Raw genomic sequence first — 23,099 nt, 5'->3', positions numbered from 1 at the left:
CCCGGTGGCTGAGGTGTGTCCATCCTAGGGACTCCCTTCCAAAGGCAAAACAGCCGGCCTTGGCGGTGGGAGGCAGGCAGGGGGTGCTGGGCAGAGAGCACGGCCCCGGCCCACACGGAAGCTGCCCTTGGGCCCGCAGGGCCTCCCCTCCTGTGACCACGGGACGCCTGCCTGCAGGCCTGCTGTGGCCGTGGTCATGGCCATTGTGGAACATTCTCCCTAAGTCAGCTCAGCCACGTGGTGAGCACAGCGGGAGCGAGCCCGTCGGCGGTGGGAGCAGGGTCAGCGCACAGCGGGGAGCGCGGGACACTCCAGCGTTCCTCCTCAGCGCCTCCCACAACCGGTGTGACGCTGTTTTTAGTAAGTCTGACTCTCTTGCTATTTTAGCCAGAAAATGGGGGACCCGTGCCTTAATGTCCCCTTCCCGTCTTCAGCCTGATGTGTAGCGGTGAGGGGCCAGCCGCTGGCAGGGTCACCAGGGTTCGGGAACCATCCCTGGGCTTGGGAAGGCGGGCCGGCGTCCTCCCGCATGGGCGCAGCTCCGTGGCGTGGGTGTGGGGACCACGTCCTGCTCTGCCTTCGAGACGTGGCTTCTCCCCCTGGTCAGCAGGGTGCCAACTTTGCTGTCAGCCGTGGGCTCCCGGCAAGGGGACGTGGACAGCATTTAACTTCAGGCTGCCTGGCGTCCCAGCCACGGGGAGAGGACTTGGAACTTGCACCAGAGCGACCGCATGACAGGGAGCCCGGGTCCGGGCCCTGCGGAAGAGCAGGGGTCCGGCCTGTCCGTGAAACAGTGGAGCGGTACGGTGCTCTGGGAACGTGTCTGGGGGACACTGGAGGCCGGAAAACGGGGGCCGAGGGGGCGGGGGTCCACGGGCCTCCGAACACAGAGGGACATGCGTGGAGAAAACTTGACACTGCGTGACGCACGTGGGCATCTGGTCTTCCGGGAGCTGCTCCCGCCAGTGGTCAGGGAGGTGCGGTCTCGGGACTCTGCCCGGAACCCTGCCTCGGAGCGGCTGCTGGGGTGGCACGCCAGCACGGCGCATCTCGTGCCCTGAAAAGGCAGTTTTGGCGACTCTCGGATGAGAACTCTGGACGCATCTCCTGGCGTGTGTGGCCCATTCTGACCGTGGTCTGCGGTCCGCCTGCATGGGTCGTAGCTTCCACGGTTGGGGGCCCGGTGGAGGTGGGGACAGGGAGCCGGCGCTGTCCCTGACACCTGCCAGCCCTCTGTCACCGGAGTGGAGTGGGGATGGCCACACTGTCGCAACCCGACCCCCAAAGCCCGGCCCTTGCCGGAACTCTGACGTGTGAGGCATGGACGCTGGTGAAGCTGTGTGGGAAGGACAGGGAGCAGGTCCCCAAAGGAAGACAGACGGGATCCGAGCTGAAGTGTCCTCCGTGTGCACTCACTCGCCTGCTGGTGCCTGCGCCCCCGACCGCCTCGGAATTCACTGTGGACCGTGGATGCAGAGAGACGGCACAGCCTGGCCCCTCGGGGCTGGCACTTCCCGTGGTCCCAGTTCCTGCTTTTCCTTTCTCATTATTTAAAAAAGGCCTGCCCTGAAGCTCTCGTTGTGGGTGTTTATACCGATGGTAAACTGGGCCTTTAATGTCATGCAACGAACAGAAAACAATCTGAGCTTTGTTCTCGGGGGCTTAGGACAAGACACCTTTTGTGCGGGACTGTGCAGGGTCCCTGGGAAGGGCCGGCGTGTGTGCAGGGAGAAGGGAGTGGCCGGGGCAGCTCCTGCCGCAGGTTCCCGCAGCATCCCGGGCACCTCGGCACGTGCCACCATCGACGGACCCCAGTCTCGTGCAGAAGAAGGGGAGTCTGCCAGGATGTCCGCCACGCTCGGGTCTGGGGCTGGACGTCCTGCGGCTCAGGGCCGGAGGCTCGGATCTGAGAAGGATGGCTTCCAGGGGATGACGCCACCTTCCCACCGATCCTTACATGGCAGACGGAGCTCTCTCTCTTTCTCTTCTCAAAGCACGTCCCTGTAGGATCAGGGACCCCCAGAACCTCATTTAGTTATAACTACCCCAAAGCCTTATCTCCAGATAAAGCCACAGTGAAGTCAGGCCTTCCATCTCTGGATTTGGGGAACAGTATTCAGTCGGTAGCAATATCCCTGGCTTGTCTGAGACCAAGGAGTAGGACCCCAACTCCTGGCCCCCTGCTTCTCCCCGTGCCGGCTGGGAGACACATGGACTACTTGTGGGTGGCCCTTGCCATCTGCTGGGTAGATGGGATTCTGTCGTGGGGCCAGGGACACAGGCCCACGGGGTTCCACGGCCTCAGGGCCCTGCAGTCTGCGGCTCCCTACAGGACTGGGGCCTCCGGGCAGAACGCTCAAGGTGATGGACTGGGGGACATGGACCCCAAGGGACGGACTTCTCATCCCTAGCTGTGGCCGCGGCCCGTCCGTGTGTGCAGGACACGGCACGCTCGAGAGGGAACGTCTGAAAGGAAAGACGCAGGTGGAAGTGTGTCCTTTTTGCTCACGCGGCTCCGGAGCCGGAGAACCCTTCAGTCGTGTGCTCCTTTGTTACTAGCTCTGGGCTCCGCGCCGGGCGCTGGGCACGCGATCACGGACGCGCGGAACAGCGTTCTGTGCCTGCTGGGAGCCATCGTGATTTCCTGGAGAAGAGAGCAGGGTGCGTGAGGTGCTGGTGCTCGGTGCGGCCCAGTCCCGACGTCTCCCTTGCGAGCGGGAAGAACGTCTGTCTCCCCTCACCTCAGGCCTCCAGCGGTCCCTGGGCTGGAGCCTCGGCCCAAACGGCACCGCGAGAGTGAATCGCTCAACTTGGCCCTTCAGCTAGAAGACAGGTTGCGCCCGACGACAGGCAGGACACAGGGAGCACACGGGAGGGGTGGATACGTGTAAGAGGGGATGGTGTCCCCCTGCGTGCTTGGGAATGGCGGTCCAGTAGGCCTTGGGGCAGTCTGAGCGCTGCCCGGCAGGAATCCCGTCACGTCACTCCGGGCCGCCTGTAGGAGCTAGTCCTGGCCGCCACTGCCGTCTGCATCCAGGCAGGGCCCTGGGTGGTCAAAGCCCTGCTCCCGGGCCCCACTATTGGCCTGGGGGTGCGTCGCCGTCAGGCTAGGGCCCCTGGCTGTCTCCATCCCACTCACCTGCGGAAGCAGCCAGTGGTGGACATTCAGCACGTGTGTGGCATCCCTGTGTAACCAGGCAGCTGTGACCCTGGAGGCTGGTTGTCCTGGGAGCCCCTGAGCCTGGCCGGGTTGTGTGTTGCACGCTCAGTGTCAAGCGACGTGTGAAGGAGGTGGGATGGGGTGTCACAAGGCCCACGCTTCTTGATCACATCTGTGAGTCGAGGCCGCACCGCCCACATCTGTGAACCGCGAGGCCCCTGAGCCCAAGTCCGTGCGATTTGGAAAGGGGCTGCTCCCGCCGTGAGCCCCCCGACCCCAGCTGGGGCTCCTAGGAGGGGCTCTGCCGTGCTCGCGGGAATGGGAGTCCCTGCCGTGCGGGACGGAGACCAAGCGCCGACGTGGGGCTTCCTCGAGGTCGGCTGGGCTGTTCTGGAATGCTCTCTGGCCCACAGCCAGCCTTCGTGGGCGCTCTGGGTGGCGTGGGGCCCCTGGGGGAGAGGCTTGTCCCACCTGCCATGCCCTGCATCTGCTGCTGGATGCTTTGTCCGCCCGTGGCCCAGGAGAGAGGGTGCTGCCGCCTGGCTCTGGGGCCTGGGGTCCCTTCTCAGGGACAAGGCCCCTGCCTGAAGCGGCTGCCCCTTGACTGAGGACGGGGCATGTCGCTTTGGGAGCCGAGGGGACATCTCCCTGGTCTCCTGCACACATGCTGTCTCCACGGGACGCAGCCGCTGTGCTAAGCGAGCCCTGCAGGGTGTGAACGCCAGCTTGGCCCGGAGGGCACCGCACCTTTTCCATGAGAACAGGCTTTGTACTCAGCAGCCGCCCTCAAGATTAGCATTAATCCCTCACACGTTCGCGTGCCGCAGTAAATCTGGATCGTAAGCTCGCGGCTGGCACAGTGGCAGGGCCTCCTGTCACCAGCCCTCCCGCCCCGGCCAGCGAGGTGGACGCCGGGAGGGAACCAGACATTGCGTCACACCCAGCGCTGGTCTGGAAGGAAGTGGCTCTGGGCCGCGGACGAGGCCGCCAGCAGCCTCCTGCACCGCCCCAGGCCCCCGCGCAGGACGCGGCCTCGCTCGTCCCCCACTAATAGGAAACAGGAGGCGTCTTCTCCCGGCTCGTTTCCCTTGCGTCCACATGAGAAATGCAATTTGGATGCCACGTGTCCGTGCCCTTGAGCTTCTGTGGGAGCCACAGGGGCAGCAGGCGCTGTTTTCCAGGCTGTGCCATGTCCCTGGGGCGCTGGGGCTCCTGTGTCTGCTGCCCTTGGCCTGCAGTCCGCTGGCTCGTCCTGCGACCCACCACCTAGCCCAGAGTCACTGGGGTCGGCCTGCACTGCTCCTCAAGACCCGTCGGCCTGGGGTCCCCCCGAGCTGCGGAGGGATCACCGTGTCAGTTAAGGGCCCCCGCATCTCTCCCCCTGAAGGTACCTGTCCCGGGGCCGCAGGCAGAGGTCAGGCCCACCCCGGCAGGCGGCAGCGGCTACAAACACAGGGAGGGAGCATGTCTGTTCAGAGAAGGCCCAGCCTGGTGGTACCCGGAGCGCTGTGCCGGGTGGGGTCAGGCCTCACTGCGTCGGCCCTGCCGTGACCCTGCCCTGTGCCCCCACGCCAGCCGTCAGAAGGTGATGCGAGTCCTGTGTCCCCTGGCAGCGGTGGGCATGGGCCCACACGGAGGCCCTGCAAGACGGCGCTGTGGGGACTCTCCCAGAAGCGGTCTCAGGGAGCCCAGTGGCGGGCCGCTTGTTGCCGGTGCCACCGCGTAGCCTTAAACTGGTGATAACGACAGAGGCCGCTGGTCGTGCACAAGGGGGCCAACGCCCGCTCGCTCCTGCCACCGAGGGCAGGCAGCCTCCGACCCGCCTCCGGTCCCGGCCGCTGGCTGCGTGCTGTCCCTCCGAGGCAGGGGAGTCACGCGTGCTGCTGTTTCCCAGTGGAGACGGGTGGGAGTTTATAAGGAGCTCGGGACACCTTATGGGAGAGACAAGTTGGCCCCCATGTGTGGTGGAAATCCACGCAGCAAAGGCCGAGTCCCAGAAGGGTTTCAGTTTAATCCGCCAGACGTACGTAATACTCCTGAGATCACGGACTCTGAGAAGTACCAAACTGATGTAGAAGTCGACCTCCGCCCTCTGTTCGCCCTGGCGTCTCGTGGGGTCGGCGTCCTCGGGGCCATGTCAGAAAGTGAAGTCTGCGTCTCGGGCTGACTTTGTCCCCTCTGCCGTTTCTGGATTGTCAACGTACTAGAAGCGGGAGGGACGGTCCCCCTGCTGGGTGACATGTCCAGCTGCCGCACAGCTCCCTCTCCACATAAGAGGAGCAGAGCCGAGCTCTGTGCTCCGCTCAGTGTGGCGACACCCGCTCCGTGCCAGTCGCCCCGGGCTCCAGCTGTCTATCCCGCCGGTCTGTGGACGCGGAGCCCTGGGGTAGGGGAGCGTCAGGCTGCGCTGCCCGGCCTCTCTGAGCGGGCTGCCCAGCTGGAGGCCATGGACTGGGGGAAGGGGCGGAGGGCTCAGTAGCTTCAGGGCCAGTGGTGGTCTCTGCTGGTGGCTTGTAAGTGGGGAGAAAGTCCCTTGGGCACGGGGGCTTCCCGAGGGGTGACCTGACATAGCCGCAGTGTTTCTGCATGGGAACACCATTGCCCAGGGACACGCTGTGTCCCAGGTGTGGACCAGGCTGGGGGTCTCCGTGGTCCCCGGTGCCCTGCTGCCCCGAGCCAGCTGCACACCGTCTGCTGGGGCCAGGGGACACTGTGGTCTCCATAAGGAGTGAGGCAGGTTCCTCTGGACACGCACTTGGGCCCTCAGTGGCTCCAGCTTCTCCCGGGGACCTGTCAGCTAACCCAGGGCATGTATGATAGACGCACGGTGACAAAACGCCACGCAGGGAGGAGCCAGCTCTTCTCAGGTCCCTTCTGCAACCAGCGGGACTTTCCTCTAGACACTTCTCTGCTGGGGCTCGTTCTCAGCCAGAGCCCTGACCCCCAGTTCCAGGAAAGAGAGAGAAACCCCTTTCCCAGCGAAGGGGCGGGAGAGTGATGTGGGTGCACTGACCCCTCCTGACAGTGGACACAGCGGGGGCCACGCGGGGATGCTGACCAGCCCCGTGCCCCGTGGGGGCCTGGCGTGAAGACCCCCCGCAACTGTGCTGCTCCCTGTGGGGCTCACCTGTCCCCAAGAAGGAAAGCAAAGGAGAGCGATGCCGTGGAGAGCCCCAGGAGCTGGACGCTAGCACCTGAGGCAGTCACACCCCTGGGAGCTGCTGCTCATGGAGCGCGTGGCACCCTCAAGCGGGAGGTGAGGGGACGCTGGTGCCACACGCATTTGGGTAGGATGTGCCCCGTCCTTGACATGGCTCTGGCTGCACTTATGATGTAGTCGTGCTCTGCTCTGATTCAGGTGAAGGTTGGGGCCCCATGTACGAGGCCTCCAGGCTGCCACGCATCCATCTACGCCACGGAGAGGTGGATGCGGGGCAGGAGGTACCCACAAGGCCTTCAGCGCAGGTGCCTGGCATGGGGCCCCCTTTGCTGGGCACCGTGGCGAGCAGATGGGGCCCAGAGAGTGCGTGGGGCCAGGAGGGGCCGTCTGGGGAGACCGTGGGCCCTGCAAACACCCCTCAGCACGCCTGCCTGTGTTCTGACCGGCGTTCTGTCGAAGCAGAGGCCCGGCACAGAGTCGGACAGGGCCCCCGCGTCTGTCGGCCTCATGGCCCCGATTCCTGGCGAGGGTGGGACAGGAGGACCCCAGAGCCGTGTGGGGCTGCATGGCTGGGACGGCCTGTTGCTGCGACGTGGAGCCTGGGAGGGTGTGTTCCCCAACCGTGATCGCCACACAGTTTCTCTTGGGTTTCACGGATGCCCTGTGCCATCCCCGCGCGTGTGCGGGATCACCGAGCGTGCAGACGTTCCTCGGGGCGTCAGTAGCGGGAGGAACGCAGTTGTACATCCAAGTTAACATTTTTGCTTTCATTCCTACGAATCTGTGCGCCCTTGGGTCCGGAGCTTCTACTGCCGTTTGCGAATGGGATTTTATAGCTCATGAGTGCTGGGGGGTTCCAAGAACAACAGTGTTCTCAGTATTAGAACCAGCTGCTGCTTCCTGGAGACGGGGATTCACGCCTCCTCCTAACTGGGTGGGAGACCCAGGCGGACACATGGGGACTCCGTCAAGACGCTGTCTGTTTCCCGGGGAGTCCCCGCCGCAGCCTGGCCATCCATCACGCCCATCCGCAGCCCGTGTTCATTCCCGTGTTTTGCTTCTTACAGCTCCAGCCATCAAGACAGAGCCCACCGACGACTATGAGCCTGCCCTGACATGCGGACCAATGAGCCAGGGCCCCAGCCCTCTCCCTAAGCCCTGCTACAGCCAGCCACTGGCCGTGCCACCAGACCCGGGCTCCTGCCTGCTGCCCGGCTTTCTGCCCTGTCCCCCGAGGAGCACCATGGTGTCTCCGCCCCCCAGCACCAGCCCCAAGCTCCATGACCTCTCTGCCGCCACCTACAGCAAGGGCGTGGCCGGCCCGGGCCTCGGACTTCCACGGCCGGCCGGAGGGGTCCTCGCTGTTGAGGAGACGCCGAGACTCGTGGGCGTGCACCCCGGGCCCCCCCAGCCGCCGCCCCCCGCCCTGCTCCGACCCCAGGTGAGTCCCCAGCTCAGCGTTGGCCGTCCCCCAGGCCGCCGGCCAGCTCTGTGTCCTGACAGCCCCTGCTCCTCACCACCGCCCGGTACCCAAGAGCCGACCTGTTTGCAGCCCTGCGGCCCCGCCCGCCCATCCGCGACGGGCCACCAGCTGCCCCAACGGCCGAAGGCTCCAAGGAGTGAGTCCACAGCCCCCCGGCCTCTGCCGCCGCCCGAGGTGCGTGAGGACGGTAGTCGTAGTCTGGCCCCCATTCCCGTAACGGTCAAGCGAGAGCCTCAGGACTTGGACCAGCTGTACCTGGACGACGGTAAGTGCCGGGGCCTGAGGCGCACACACCGCCTGGCGCTGTACATGCGTGTGACGAGGAGTGTGCACCGGCGCACACGTCCGTGCAGGCAGCATGTCTCGCGGCCCTGGGCCGTGTCGCCTCGGCCGGAGGCCCCACGGAGCCGGTGGCGGGGGTCCCACAGGACAGAAGCTGCACGGTACGGCCTCACACGAGGCCACGGTCGCTTGGAGGCACCGTCGGCAGCGGGACTCCGGGTCGGGCCTCCTGCTGGGGGCTTCGTGAGAGCGTCACTGGTGGAGGACGCGATCTGCGGACGCGGGCTGAAGGTGGTTAGCGTTTTCCCATGCGGAGCTGCGATGCTCATCAGGTGCCCCCAGGAAGGAGAATAAGGCCGGGGGGGGCTCGGAACCGGACTAGAACCTCGCCAGTGGGGCCCCACCCGCGGAGCACACGGCCCTCGGGGCGGGACCGCGGCTGCAGGTGCCCGGTCAGGGTGCTGGAGGACGAGCTCTCCGCCCCAGCTGGTGGGCCGCGTGCTGGAATCCAGAGCCGGGCTCCGCCCTGCATCAGGGGATGACACTGCGTTGTTCCGGGTGCGTCGACCCCGCACGGTCACGATCCTTGGGGCCGAGGTGCCACCTGAGCTGCGTGGAGGCTGGCGGCCCTCTTGTATGCTGGTTCCTGACTGCTCGTGGGTCAGCTGTGTGACCGGAGGCCCTGTGGGCTGCCCAGGACGGTCAGGCCAGTCCGTGCCTTCACAGCCCTGTGTGGATGGTGTACGTGGGTGCCAAGGCCCCTGTCGCTGGCGCTTCTTGTCTTCTGGGCATGAGCCTTTCCAGGGCTGGGTGCCCAGCTCCCTGGCTGCTGGACTCAGGTGGGGGTGTGAGCTCGGGACAGCGTGGGCCCACGGCCCCCGGCCTCCCCGGCACACCACCCTGGCTTCCCCTGTCTCTGGGATCGGCGCCTTGCAGCCTCCTTTAGCTGTTTTCCTTCAAAGTCACGACCGAGCGATGAAGGCTTTCTCCCAGCACCACTGTCTGCGCAAACGTCGCAGTTCTGCCGTGTTCACGCTCCGTGTGCCTCCCTGGGGCCAGGCTGGCGAGGAGTGTTTCTGGAAGGGCCTTCACACATACGGTTGCTGTTCCAGAAGGGGTGGCACAACCGGGCCCATCTCTCCCAAGCTGCAGGGCAAGGTGGCCCGGGGACACAGGAGCCTTCTCCGCCACAGTGTCTGGCTGCCAGCCATCGCCCCCAGGCTGGACGGGGCTCCCAGGCTTCAGGGTTCCCCACACTCTGCTCTACAGGAGTGAACACGGGGCTGGCCCCGGGCTCCTCCATCCCTAACTCAGGGCTGCAAGCTCCCACATACTTTTGTTCCATAGACGGTCAGTCGCTGAGCCTGGGGATGCCCTTGGAGCCTATGCTGTGGGTCCCTGTCCTCCCTCCCTGAGGCGCAGGCCCCGGGGGGCCGTCGGAGACACCCCAGAGCTCAGCGGCGGAAGCGTCTTTCTGGATTCTGTCTCTTGAGGCCCATGAAGCCCATGGTGGCCGTGCTCCCTGCCTGGCTTCCCCGCGAGCTCGGCTGTGCCCCAGGGGGTTGTGGGGTGGCCATGCGAGCAGTGGGGAGGGCCCGAGGCATGTATGCTGTTCCCCTCCAGGTCCTGGCCTCCGGTGTTTTCAGGGGAGCTCGGGTGACCGACCGGGCAAGCCTCCTGGTCTGTCTTGCTGCCCCAAGAGTGTCCTGCTAAAAGGCAGCCTCGTGAGGGTGGGGAAAGGCGATGTGTGAAGGGGGTGTCCTGCCCCAGGGGAGCCCATAGCTTCCGGTCCATCCTTGAAGGTGCTGTGGCCCCAGCGGGTCTCTGAACCACACGGAACCACAGCTCACCAGTGGGCAAGGATTTGGTCCAGAAGGCAAACTTCTGTGGGACGGTTCCCCTGCAGACCCTTGGTTGCTGTGGGCTGCCAGCCGCAAACCCCACCGTGCGGACTCTCGTTGGCAGGGTTCCAGCCACCAGCCTCATGGTGCAGCGGCCCCGTGCAGGCCAGGGAGCAGGGCTGTGGGGCTGCTCTCTGCCAGGAACTGCCGCCTCCCTGCCGGCCCCCGGCTCAGACTTCCTCCCGGGCACTTGCCAACAGCAGCCCTGGCGTTACTGCCCCTGATGTCGTGAACACCTGTGTGCACTAGCTGCTACCTGCACTGGAGGGTCCCACGGCCCCCAGCCACGTTGCTGTGGTCTCCCGGGATCTCCTGGCGCCTCCCCTCCTGCTCTGAGCCTCAGGCCCCGCCCCCCTGACAGCCACCCGTGGGCCCGCGGGCGCTTCCCGGCCAGGTGTGCAATATGTTCCCTCTGCCTCTGGGGCTGGAAATATGGGCCCCGTAACCCCAGGCCAGGTGTGAGGGAAGGTTTTCCGCTGTAGCTGACAACCGCATTTACAAGACGTTTGTTGTTCTTCATTCGTTATTTTTATTTTTTGGTCAGAACACGGGCTGTGGTCAGGGCGGCGCAGCAGGAGGCCCCGTAGGAGGCGGACGACGTGTCTCTGTGGACGTGCGCACGTGTTCCTGCATGCACACCTACGCACGCTGTTCCAGTGCCGCTCTGGGAGCCCAGCTAGAGCCCCAAGCGGCCGGGGAGCACGTGCTGGCCACGGACCCCTTACGGGAGTGGCTGTTCTGTGTCCCCCGTGCGTCCTTCTGGAGCTGATGTGGTGGACACGGCCAGCGTGCCCCCGCGAGCGGCCTTTCCTGAGGCTGACAGAGGCCAGTGGGGAGCGCACAGCCTCCCCCGACTCAGGCTTCCCTGCCGCACATTTCCCAGGCCCGGAGGCTGCATGGCCACGCCCAGGAGGGGACCGCGGAGACTCCTGGGCGCTGGGACTTCTGTCCCCGCAACTAGAACATACACGTGGGCCGGGTGGGCGTCTCTCTGCTGGCAGGAGAACGGACAGGCGTTTGTTGCCGTGTCTGCGCGGCTGGAGACCCCGAGTCCACAGGCAGGACGCAGACTGGGCCTGGCTATTTCTCGCAGGGGAGCAAGAGGGGCTCCCTGCTGAGAGGTCGGGGGACGGTCCGCTGACCCTGGCGCCCTGGAACCCCGCCTCTGGCAGAGCGCTGACGCGGATGTGGCCTGCGCCGAGTTAGTCAGTCCCCGAAGACTGGTCAGTGCAGGCTAAAGGCGTCCATCGTGCACGCAGGGCCCTGAGCCCCGAGCTTCCCACCTGAATCCCGGGGGGCTGGGGGCTGGGCTGTAACTGGTGCCCTCCCGATGGGGCTGATGGGAGGGATTCGCAGGTATCATGGTCGTGTGGCCTGACCCCGGGATGCTCCTGGAAGCCCTTCAGGACTTGAGTTGGCACCAACGATGTGGTCCTTTGCCAGCCCCCCGTTTTAATGGTCTGCATGGTCGGGGTTTTTGGAAATGAACTGGCTAAGCCAGGGCAATTGTCAAAGCCCCTGCTTGTTCTGGGGCAGAGGAAGTTTCTGGAGAATATCTACAAACCACCTGTTTTGGGTGGGGCGGGGGAGGGGGCGGCTTGGAGGGCCTCCCCCTGCGGTTGTGTATCTGAGCTGTCCAGGTGCGCCCCCCCAGCCCCCGCAGGAGCCTTCCTGGAGAGGGGCACGCGTCCCCTGCTGGAGTCGTAGCCCTTCTGCTGTCCCATGCCTCAGCCTCTTCCGTCCTCCTCACCCGTCAGGCTCAGTGTGATCCGTGAACTTGGACGGTCGTTCCTGGCGTGTGAGGCCGTGTCTCAGGTTCCGTGGCAGGCGGTGGTGGTGGCGGGTGGCATGAGATGGGGGCGTTGAGATCCACTGCAGGGCACAGGTCTTCCCCTTGTGTCTCAGGTCTGAACTTGCAGCCTGGAAACGGAAACAGCAGCGAAAACCTGTTAGAACGTGAGACGGCACGGACGCAAAGTGGCCTTGATGGGAAAGCTTTCCGCACACGGCTCAGCCGGCAGGGGCGGGAGCCTGGGGCGGCTTCGCGTTGGGAGTCGGTGCCCGCTTCCCAGAAAGACCGGTCGGTGGTGGGGCAGTGGGAGCACAGCGCCGTGACAACCTGGGGGCGGTGAGGCCTTCTCCCCACGGGTGCCCAGGGGCTGAGGCTGCACGCTGGGACTCACACAGCTCTCCAGCCACCGTGGGGAGGGACGCCTGGTCGGTGCAGGTGGGCCCCGTGGTGAGACGCTCGATGCCAGGGAGCACGAAGGTGCCCCCTGGCCTTTCCCTGCATGGCAGCAGCGTTGTCGGGAGTCCGTCCGCTTGCCTAGCGGCGGCCACGGCTGCCCTTCAGAGCGAGACCCTGTTCAGAAGTCGGGGCGGCCGTTTGGGCTCCCGGTGGTTTCGTTGGGGGTTTTGTTTTCCAGGAATGTAGAATGAGAAAAGTGAGAACGGGGTGTCCGTGCGGCGGCAGGGAGCGGGGCGTGCGGACACGCGAGCCGCCGTGTGCAGCCGCGTTCACACCTGCCAGACCTTTCTCGCTCTTCAGAGCGGGCACAGCGCGACTCGCCGAGAAACGAACCCCGCTTTCTCTCGCGTTTTGTCTGTTTCTTGGTTGAGTCTGCTCTCTGGTTTCGCGTCAAAGTATTTGGTCCGTAAACACACGAATCGTAGCCTTTTCTTTGGTCCAGCAACACTCACAAGACTTAAGCTCTCAATTCAGACTTCTCAGTCGTGGCGGGACCACGGGGCACGTTTTTAAAAGGGTCGTTTCACGGGCCTCGTGTTATTTTAAATGCTGATTTTTGAGCCGGGCCGTGAAAGCCGCGCGCCAGCGATTCGCTGCCGTGATTTCTGTGTGGCCCGTGTGTGGACCCGAGCCACGCTGCCCCGGCCGCCACAGGCCGTCCTTTCAGTCGCTGACATGCAAATGTGGGCCGTTCACATGTGCACACACACGACGACGTGTCACGGGGCAGGGTCTCGTGCGTGGCGTTTGCGGGGAAGGTGCTCTCGACACCTCTGGAGCCACAGGCTGTCCTGGGCTTCGTGCGAGGGGACCCCGTGGATGGGGCGGCTGTGCTGCTGAGTCACAGCTCCTCGGGGCTTCTCGAGGGACACACTCGAGGGCCGGGCGTGGGTCCGTCCATGGGTCCATCCGTGCTTTAGCCACGTGGGCGCCCCGCCCACCCAGTCGCCTGTGCCACAGTCAGCCCTTTCAGCCCTGCCAGGAGCGCTCAGGTTTCCAGAAGTCTCCGTGTCGTTAGAAGGACAAGCAGGTGGACCAGGCAGCCGGGATCACGTCTGCCCGAGTCTGGGCCGTGAGTCCACCGCCGGCTCCCCCTCGTCCCTGAGCCCAGGCTGCTCCGGGAGAGAACACAGTCTCTCCTCGTGGAAAGTTTTACTGACCTGGCCTGGTGCCCAGGGCTGGGGCCTTCCCCAGTCCTCACGACATGGGAACAGTCTGCGTCGCAGTGACCAGACGTATGCAGTCGTTAATGTTACGATGGTGGCTACTGCGAGATGGCTGGACGGACGCAGCCACACCGGGAGTTCATCAGGGCCTGTTCTGCACGCACTGGCATGTCCGTGTGTGGGTCTCCAGCATGAAAATCCCACCGCACGCCCCCGGGGACAGAGCACTGCGGGCACGGGGGCCGCGGGCTCTGTGAGTGGCTTCTCTGGAGACCCTGCAGGAGGCCTGCGTCCTCGGCACGGCCAGGAGGGCAGCGCTCAGGAGGCCGTCCTCCGAGAGGAAAGAAGGGGGAGGCAGCCGCAGCTCCTGGAGGGCAGTGGGTTAGGCTCTCTGTAGGGCGCAGACACGCCGGTGCTGCCCCCAGCGCCCAGCTCCATAAGCTGTGGGGCTGTGACGTCAGAGCCCCTGCTGTCCCTTCCGACGGGCAGCAGGGCGAGCGGGAGGAGGGGGCCGTCTGCTCCTGGGACTCCAGAGCTGAGGTGTCTGTTCTGGGCACTCTTGTCCGTCTTGCCTTGTGGGGATGTCAGCCGCACGCGGGAAGGGCTTCCGGCCGCGCTGTGTTTCTGGTCATGTGGCCCAGGTGTTTTCTGGGTCCTCGGCGGGCAGTGAGCCCCGTTGCTCTCCACGGATGTCAGCCGGCCGTGCACGCCCCGTCACGGTCATTAGCTTGCTTCCCCGTGAGCATTAATCGGAGACGAGGAGGTGGTGTCAGAGAGGGACCCACAGGAAGAGCCTGAAACCTCCAGCTCCCTCAGGTCTGCTCACCACCGAATGGCACTCGCCGTGGCAGGAGCGCAGAGCGCTTGAGAGCGGCCGTCCGGACGTGCGCACAGGGCTGTGCACCGGGATGTGTGCTCGCGTGTTTCTGTCCTGGGTCGCAGGCAAGCTCGGAGTAGCCTGGAGTGTCACTGGCCTGGGCTCTGCATCTTCTCCTTCTCTGATGCTCGCGGGGCTTTCTTACTCGCGAAGGAGTGCTCCTCCCAGACGCCTGCAGGTCCGTGTGCAAATAGCACCACTGTGTCTCGTCACCGGAGCGTGAAGCCATAAGGCCTGGTATTTGCAAACACAATGGCCACATTCAGAAAGCACAGTGGGTGCCAGACCGTCCGAGCTAGATACTTCTTTGGGGAGAGTGGGGACCAGGGCAGTGGAGGGCTCTGCCCACAGCTGTCAGACAACTGTGTTTTCACAAGAGCGGCCGGGGCCCTGTAACTCAAGCCAGGCACTTGGCTCCCCTGCCCCTGGAGCTCCGGGCACAGAGCCAGCTAGGCACAGACACGTTCAAGTGATCTCCCTGATACAAAACTGTATTCTTACCTATGGATCCCTGAGGAGCACCGGGTCGTTGGCTCACAGATGTCGACCAAGTCCAGGCAGAGAAGAACGTGGGGACTTGGAATTGTAGTAATTATCTTCCCGTCAGAGCTGAGAGAGCCATTCCCAGTCTGGCATGACACATCCTGTTGACAAACAGAAATCCCGAGTCCCAGTCACAGCACTAGATGGGTGGCCTCCGGTGCTTTTCAAAGTGACTTTATGTATATCTTCTTAATTTACATTTTCAACCTTGGAACAGTCCCATGGCCAGAACTGCTGACGTGGACCCCACAGACAGAGGAGACGGGCTTGCAGACAAGTGTTCGCTTACCTGCTCACAATCACACCGAACACGGGACAGGCCAGAAGCACCGTGGGGATTGGCCAGCTCTGACTTAAACAGTCTCTCTGCTCTCCCGAGTTTCGGCTCTGTTACTGAGGACTTCTTCCTCTTCTAGACGTGTGATATGCAAAGATTCCTGCTCCAAAGTCTGGCTTTCAAGCATGAGTTGGCCTTGCAAGCTGAAGAGGACTGCCGTGGTTTTTCTTCTTGGTCAGAGAACGCCTGGTCATTACCCGAGGCACGTCCTGGTGGCTCAAGAAGGACAGGAAGACAGGCAGGACTTCTAGAGTGTGAGGGGAAGGACCTCGGGGAGTCAGCACTCCCCAGAAAAGCAACAGAAATACTGAGAGCTATCAAATCCATCATTTCACAATCTGGAAATTCACCAAAGAGGCAGAACAAACTGAAAAGCATTTATTCGAGAAAAACTAGATCCTGCTAAGAAGGGCGGGATCTGCAGTGGTCGCAGGGGGCCACTCCCATCCGCCTTCCCCAGCCCCCAGAGTGCAGCTGTAGAAAGCCAGCAGCTTCGCTGACAGTGAAGGAGACTGGCCTCTTTGGGGCTCTGTTGAAAACCCTGCCCGATGTGCAAACAGTATCTGACGGTGAACCTCCCTGGAAAAGTCGTCTTCCCAGGCCATGACCAAAACAGCAGATGGCTGGACTCTTGCTTGCGGGAGCAGCCAAGGCTGTGATCTCAGCTGGGGCAAACGGGAGCCTAGCCACACTCAGTGCCTGCAGGGGGGTTGGAAAAGCCCCAGCACATTCCTGGGAATTGGGAGGCTGCATACAGATGTGCACATGCTCAGGAAAGACATGGGAAAAGAAAGGGCCAGGTCCGTCACCTCCGGCCGGCCTGGAGACCTGCACAAAAACAGAAGTGGGAGCTAGGGCTGACTCGTGGCTCGCGTGCAGTTCGATCTCATTGACAGAAGATGGAGACTTAAGGCATTTAGAGAAAACTCCTGATGGATAGCTGACTGACCGTTAGCCCTGCTCACCCTGAGGATGACCCTGGGGAAGCCAGACTGAAAAATAAAAACAAGGATTTTTTTTTAAAAGATTTTATTTTTATTTATCTGACAGACAGAGATCACAAGCAGGCAGAGAGGCAGGCAGAGAGAGAGGTGGAAGCAGGCTCCCCGCCGAGCAGAGAGCCCGATGCGGGGCTCGATCCCAGGACCCTGGGATCATGACCCGAGCTGAAGGCAGAGGCTTTAACCCACTGAGCCACCCAGGCGCCCCAAAACAAGGATTTTTAAAAGAGGAATAGAGGATTTAGTGGCCACACACCACAGAGAACACAGGACCCCCTACAGAATGAGTCCAGAAAAGTCACTCATCAAACATCCAGCATCAAGGGAAGAAAAAAAGTAACCCAGCAATAACAGCAAACCCTACTGGGGGAGGAGTCTAATTCCAAAGTTGCTACAATATGTATCATCTGTACTGTCTAGTTTTCAACTTAAAAATTATAAAACATGCAAAGAAAGATGAAAACACGTCCCCTGCAGAAGAGGAAGAAACAACCCAAAGGCATAGACCGTGTGTCTGTGCGAGGGCTCAGGTGTGGGACTTAGCAGGACTGCCTTTAAATCAGCTGCTGTAGATACATTCAAAGAACCAAAGGAAAGTGTGTTTAAAGAAGTAAAGGAAAGTAGGACAGCAATGTCTCACAAGATGGAGAATATCAATAATGAGATTAAAAGTTTTTAAAAAGGCTAAATAGACATTCTAGCCTTGCAAAGTACAATAACTGATGAAGAATTCGTTATAGGGGCTGAACAGCAAATTGGAGTTGGCAGAGAAAAAGAATCAACAAACTTGAAGAAATGTCTATAGCTTATCCAGTCTGAGGAATAGAAAGGAAAAAGAATAAAACTGAACATGTGAGACACCATAAAATGTGCAAACACAGGCATATTGGGAATGCAGAAAGAGAGGAGAGAGAAAGGGGTAGAAAACTTACCTGAAGAAATATTGGCTAAAATCTTCCCAAATTTATTTAAAAAAAACATTGTACACATCCCCCCAAATCAACAAATTCCAAGTAGAATAAACCCTTAGATTCATATCTAAATACATTATAGCCATACTGTCGAAAGTCAAGGAAAAACAGTCCTGAAAGCAGCAAGAGAAAAGCAAGTCATCAGATATGTGGCACCTTCAGTAGGATTAACAGCTGACCTCATTAGCAATCACAGAGGCCGCAAAGAAAAAGACTGTTGAAAGAAAGAAAAAGCCCGTTGATCGAGAAGCCCGTATCTAGGGGCGCCTGGGTGGCTCGGTGGGTTGGGCCTCTGCCTTCGGCTCGGGTCGTGATCTCAGGGTCCTGGGATCGAGTCCCGCGTCGGGCTCTCTGCTCGGCGGGGAGCCTGCTTCCTCCTCTCTCTCTCTGCCTGCCTCTCTGCCTGCTTGTGATCTCTGTTTGTCAGATAAATAAATAAAATCTAAAAAAAAAAAAAAAAAGAAGCCCGTATCTAGCAAAACTAGCTTTAAAAAAGAAGGAAAAATAAAACCATTGCTGGGTCAGAAATTTTGTTGCCAGCAGACCTGACCCACAAGCCATATTAAAAGGAGTCCTCTTGGCTGTTGGTGCTCAGATCCACACAAAGAAATAAAAAGCGTTGATAAAAAGTAATTATGTAGATAAAGACAGAATACATATTTTTAAACTCCTTTTTCCTCCTAACTCATTTAAAAGAAAATACACGAGACAAAAATGACAAAAATGTTTGATGGGTTTATATCAAGATGGTCGTTGGTGTGGTAGCAACGGCAGAAAGGAAAGGGTAGGGAAGGAAGCCGTAGTAAAGCAAACTTCCATATGTTATTAGAAGCCAGTTAATATTAATTAGCTGAAACAGAATTTTTAAGTTAAATGTGTATCGTAATCTCTAGAGGAACCATAAAGAAACTAACTTAAAAATATACAGAGTAAAACAAACCAACCAACCAACCCACCAAATCCATATTTAAGTGATAGGTTAGAACATCTGTTTAACACAGAAGAAGGTGATAACAGAAGATGATAGAAACAACAAAACAACAAACAAAACCCCATAAGATACTGAAAACAAACAACAAAATGGCAAATGTAAATCCTACAACAAAATTACATTAAATGTAAATGAACCAAACACTCCAATAAAAAAAGGTGACGGTTGTCAGACTGGATTAGGGGAAAAAACAAACAAATTAAGATCCAACTATACACTGTCTACAGAAGACTTACTTTACATTTAAAGACACAAATAGTTGAAATTAAAAGGATGGATAATTGTACAAGGTAAAGAGTGAACAAAAGAGATCTGGAGTATTGATACTAATACTAGACAAAATCAATTTAAGACCAAAGAAAGTGTTGCTGGAGACAAAAAGGGATATTTTATAATGACTAAAATGTAAATTGAGCAGGCAGACATAATAATTACAAATATTTTCGGGGCACCTGGGTGGCTCAGTGGGTTAAAGCCTCTGCCTTCGGCCCAGGTTGTGATCCCAGGGTCCTGGGATCGAGCCCCACATCGGGCTCTCTGCTCGGCGGGGAGCCTGCTTCCTCCTCTCTCTCTGCCTGTCTCTCTGCCTACTTGTGATCTTTGTCTGTCAAATAAATAAAATCTTTAAAAAAATAATAATAATAATTACAAATATTTTTGCACCTAAAAAGATAGAACCACGTAATACGTGAAATAAAAATATCTGGATTTGAAGGGATAAACTGAAAGACAGTTAAATAAATGGTATCTGGAGATCTCGCTACAAACTGTCAGTAACAGAACAGTCAGTAATACAACATCTAGATGTCAAGCCAACAAGAATATAACAGTTGAACGGCACCGTCGAGCAGCTGGACAGACCCAGAAGCCATGTATGAAACACTCCACAGAATGCAGTGCTTGTGGAACATTCTGCAGGACAGACTTTCTAGTAGGTCATAGAACAAGCCTGAATACATTTTAAAGAATCAATTCTGATCACAATGGAATTAATGGAATTAATGGATAGAATTGATGCAGTCCCTATCAAAATTCAAGCAGGTTTTGGGGGTTTGTATTTTTCAGGAACATGACAAATGATAAAATGATCCTAAAATTCATAGGGAATTTCAAAGCTTCCCAGAGTAGCCAGGACAATTTTGAAAACAATGAACAAAGCAGGAAGACATACTTCCCGATTTAAGACTTACTATAAATCTACAATAATCAAGACAGTGTCGTATTAGCAGAAGACATCTCGATCGATGGACAGAATCTGGAGTTCAGAAATCCTTCTACTTATGGTAAATTGATTTTTAACAAAATTGCCGAGCCATTTAACCAGGGCAAAGAATATCCTTTTAACAAATGAGGACGTAACAGCTCGTGTCCACAAGAAGAATGAACTTTCACCTTTAACCCCACACAGTACACAAAATTCTCAAAATTGGTCATAGAATTAAATGTGAAGGCTAAAACAGTAAAATACGCAGTGGATAGCATATGAGAAACATCTTCCAGACCTTAGATTAGGCAAAGATCTTTTAGGTATGATACCAAAAACATAATCCAATATCAAAACACTGGCAAATGAGACCCCATCAAAATTCACATTTTTCTTGCTTTGAAAGAACTGTTATGATAGTGACAAGATGCATAAAAGAATATATGAACCAAAAGAATGTATTTTCAAAGTACAGGTCTGATAAGGGGCTTATATCCAGAATATACCAAAAACTTTTATCTCAATGCTAAGAAGACAACCTAGTCAAAAACCGGGCTTTAAGATGCAAGCAAACCTTTCTCCAAGATGTGTGAATGTTCGTAAACACACAGAAGCGGACTCTGCAGCATCAGTCGTGGGGAAAGCAGGTGTGACAGCAGTGGAGAGCTCCGCCCCACCTGTCTGAGCGGACAGGCGGCAGAAGGGACGGGAGCACTCTTGCGAGAAGGTGGGGAGGACGGCAGCCCCGCCGTCACCAGTGGACACGTTGGGTACCACGGCCGCGTGGTGGTGTCTTCGGAGGGCCGTGACGTCGTCGTGTGACCTGTCCGTTCCACTCTTAGGTGTCGGCCCACAAGAAGTCCACACCCACGTCCACATGAAGGCCGCACACAGACAGGAGAGGCGTCACAAGCACACGAGGGCACGTCACTCCGCCAAAAGGAGGAGAGCGGTGCTGGCCACACCGTGCCGGGGACGGACCTTGGACACCGAGGCGGAGTCAGAGTAGCCAGACACAAGCCACTCGCCCTCCATACGTGAAAGCGTCCCGAGAACCCGACCTCAGGAGGCAGCAGTGCCCTGGCGTGGGACTGTCCCCTGGGAGGGGCGTCTGCATCTTTGCTGTAGCTCAAGGGCCTTCCCTTCACAAGTGTCCAGGGCTAATCACTCGGCGCGGGAGGAGAGACCCCGCTGCTCAGGTGCGAGGCTCATGTGTGTCCTGCCAGGTGTCCCCTGTGCCACATGTACAGCCCCTGGACCCCTTCTCCAAGCAGCATGAGGAGCAAAGTCCTGTTGTTCTGTGGCACGGACACGATGCCAACGGCAGACTTGCTCTGAGGGAACGAAAATACGTGCGCTCCTGTTTGGCTAAATTAAGGACTGCGTGGGAGACACGGACAGTGTAGCAGGAGCTCCTCCGCCTCTGGCCACGTGGTGAGGGCCACGTTTTCTGGCCACGAGCGACGCGGGTTCTCGGTAGGGCGCGTGGAGCTGTGAGTCCCTTTGCCTTGATTTTCACCTTGAATTTTAAAGCAGGCCCCTTCCTTCCAGATTACAGCATGGATGCCGGCACACAGTAAAGAACAAAGCGGGTCTATCCTTTCTGACGCATCCGCCCTTATCGGGCCCAGGGGACCCCCGCTAATCAGAGCCTGATACTCTGCACAATAGGCCAGTCAGCCAGACCACTCCCCTCCCAGCGCTATCGCTCCCGGAGCCCGCGGCCCGCTCTCTTTTGTTCGGAAGCAGGCAGACAGCGCAGGATGCGGTCATCAGGCCCGGGGGCCTGGGGCGGCCTTATCAGCCCCGGCCGTCCTCTCTCCCACCCAAGGGTGCAGGCTTCCCTGGGACCGGCCCTATCAGGCCCCACAGCTGCTGTTACTGTAGATAGGGCAGGAAGCCGGCTGCAGGACGGCGGCAGCTCAGGGCCTCAGCAACACCCAGAAACCGGCCTGTGATTCGCCCGAGGTCTGGCTCCAGCCCGAGCTGGCGGCAAGAGGAAGGGGCAGGTGCCGCAGGCGTGGGGGAGCTCTGCCGGCCCCTGGAACCTTGTCTGGTCACACAGAGCAGGCAGCAGGACCCAGAGCCGAGGTGGGGCCCACAGGCGGGGGTTTTAAAGTCAGTTCTTGGGGGCGGCCTGGTCCGTCCTCTTCTGTGCCCATTAAACGGGCTCATTTGCCGGTGTGCGGTCCTGTGTGTCTGTGCGGACAGTTCTAATGGGGCTCCAGCCCAGCGACAGCGAGCCTGGACACCGGGGAGCGTCTCAGCCCACTGTCCGGATCCACACCCTCTGGGCAGCTGAGAGGCACGACCTCAGGGGTGGGGCAGCGCCTTTCTTCCCCAGCGGCCCTGCTCAGGGCATTTTGCAGGACCTGCTTTCTACAGGAGACCCCAGATGAGACGGTGGTGCCACGTGTGACCTGGCTGACATCCGAGAGCATTTTGCTCGAGAAATTGCATTTTAGGACATTTCCTCTCACTTGCCGTCTCCGGACCAGGCTGGTGACGAGTGTGCCCCTGGCCCACACCATGGCTGCCATGCCCTGGGGGGAAAGCCACACAGGCCGCTGCTTTTGGCATCGCTCCCCGTCTTCACAATGTCAAACTTAGAATTGCCTTTATATGCACTTTCCGTTTTTTTCCACAGTAGCTGTTGCCAGCAAGCTGTAAATTACTGTATATCACTCAGATTTAAGAACCTAAACTTCAACACAAATCAAACTCTTGTTGACATTGTAGTAAAAATCAGAATGGAGCTGAGCAGTGCAGTAGAAGTGAACTTCAGTTATTTTTGTGGATTTGAGATTGTTTTCTGGGATCCCCAGACTCCCAGCACAGCAGAGTTATTTCCTCTTGGCAGATGGCTGGACAGAGAAAGGCCGGTGGACAGAGTGGGGCAGGGGGGAGGGAGGCGGCAGCGCCGGGCCCGGCCCATCCGTCACCGCGGGCTTTCTCTGGCTCCAGCGGGAAGGTCTGTGGCCACACTGGGGAGAGCAAGTGCAGGCCAGCGCGTCTGTGGCGGGGCAGGGGCTGGCGTGCCCGCGGTGCTGTGCGCGCTCTGATTTCAGAAAAGAGCTCAAACGCTGCGTCAAGGCCTGTCTACTCATTGGGTGTTTCTCTGGATGCAGAGAATGGAAAACGCACGTCGGACCATCCTTCCGAACGCCGGCAAGGGTGTCCACGCCCCCCTCCCCGCGCGCTGGTCCTTATCTCTCATCACCGCTAACCGCGGTGTTGATGTTCTGTTCCCCTCGGAGATGGAAACGGTGGTTTCCACGGGACGAGCGTCGGCTTTCCACCCCGCGTGCAGCTTCCTGTCCTGATAGTGCAGCGGGCAGCGGGGCAGGGAAACTGGGTGATGGATGACTTTGACAGGCGTTTCTCCGGAGGTGTGCTGGGCTCCCTAGGGGTGAGCTCTGACCTGTGCTTTTGAGCGAGGCTTTTACCGGACCCGGCCCTTCCCCCGCCTGCCGCTTCCTCCTCTGCTCTGCTTCCTGTTTCTGTGTTTTCAAGGCCAGGTGGGCAGTGGGGTCGGGGAGCTCTGGCGCCCACCGTAAGCAGCCGTCCCAGCCTGCTGTTGGGGAGCCCTGGGGGGGAGCCGGGGCACAGCGTCGGCTCTTAGAGCCCAGAAGAGCCCCTCTGCCCTGGGAGGAGCCAGGGCCCTGGGGTGGGAGCCTCACTCAGCAGGCACCCAGCACGTTCATTCCATGACAGGAAGGTGAGGAGAGCTTGAAAGGGCACGACCCTCTGGGTGGCTTCTTCCCAGGCACTCAGT

At 59.4% G+C, this 23,099-nt stretch overlaps 1 protein-coding gene across 4 annotated transcripts in view; it reads left to right on the top strand.

Moving 5' to 3' along the window:
* The window catches only part of NFATC1 (nuclear factor of activated T cells 1), a 95,438-nt gene that overhangs the window by 60,907 nt on the left and 11,432 nt on the right, over window positions 1-23,099 (top strand). For 2 of the 4 annotated variants that reach the window (XM_032872189.1, XM_032872190.1), the window contains exons 9-10: window positions 7,388-7,761; window positions 7,873-8,068. In XM_032872189.1, the coding sequence (XP_032728080.1) occupies window positions 7,388-7,761; window positions 7,873-8,068 (570 nt within the window). The remainder of the gene's footprint in view (window positions 1-7,387; window positions 7,762-7,872; window positions 8,069-23,099) is intronic. The other 2 variants (XM_032872191.1, XM_032872192.1) reach the window with 2 other exon arrangements.

Source organism: Lontra canadensis, unplaced genomic scaffold, assembly GCF_010015895.1.
Source record: "Lontra canadensis isolate GAN:19392208 unplaced genomic scaffold, GSC_riverotter_1.0 scaffold44, whole genome shotgun sequence".
Lineage (NCBI taxonomy): Eukaryota > Metazoa > Chordata > Mammalia > Carnivora > Mustelidae > Lontra > Lontra canadensis.
This window is presented reverse-complemented; position numbering and strand designations above follow the sequence as displayed.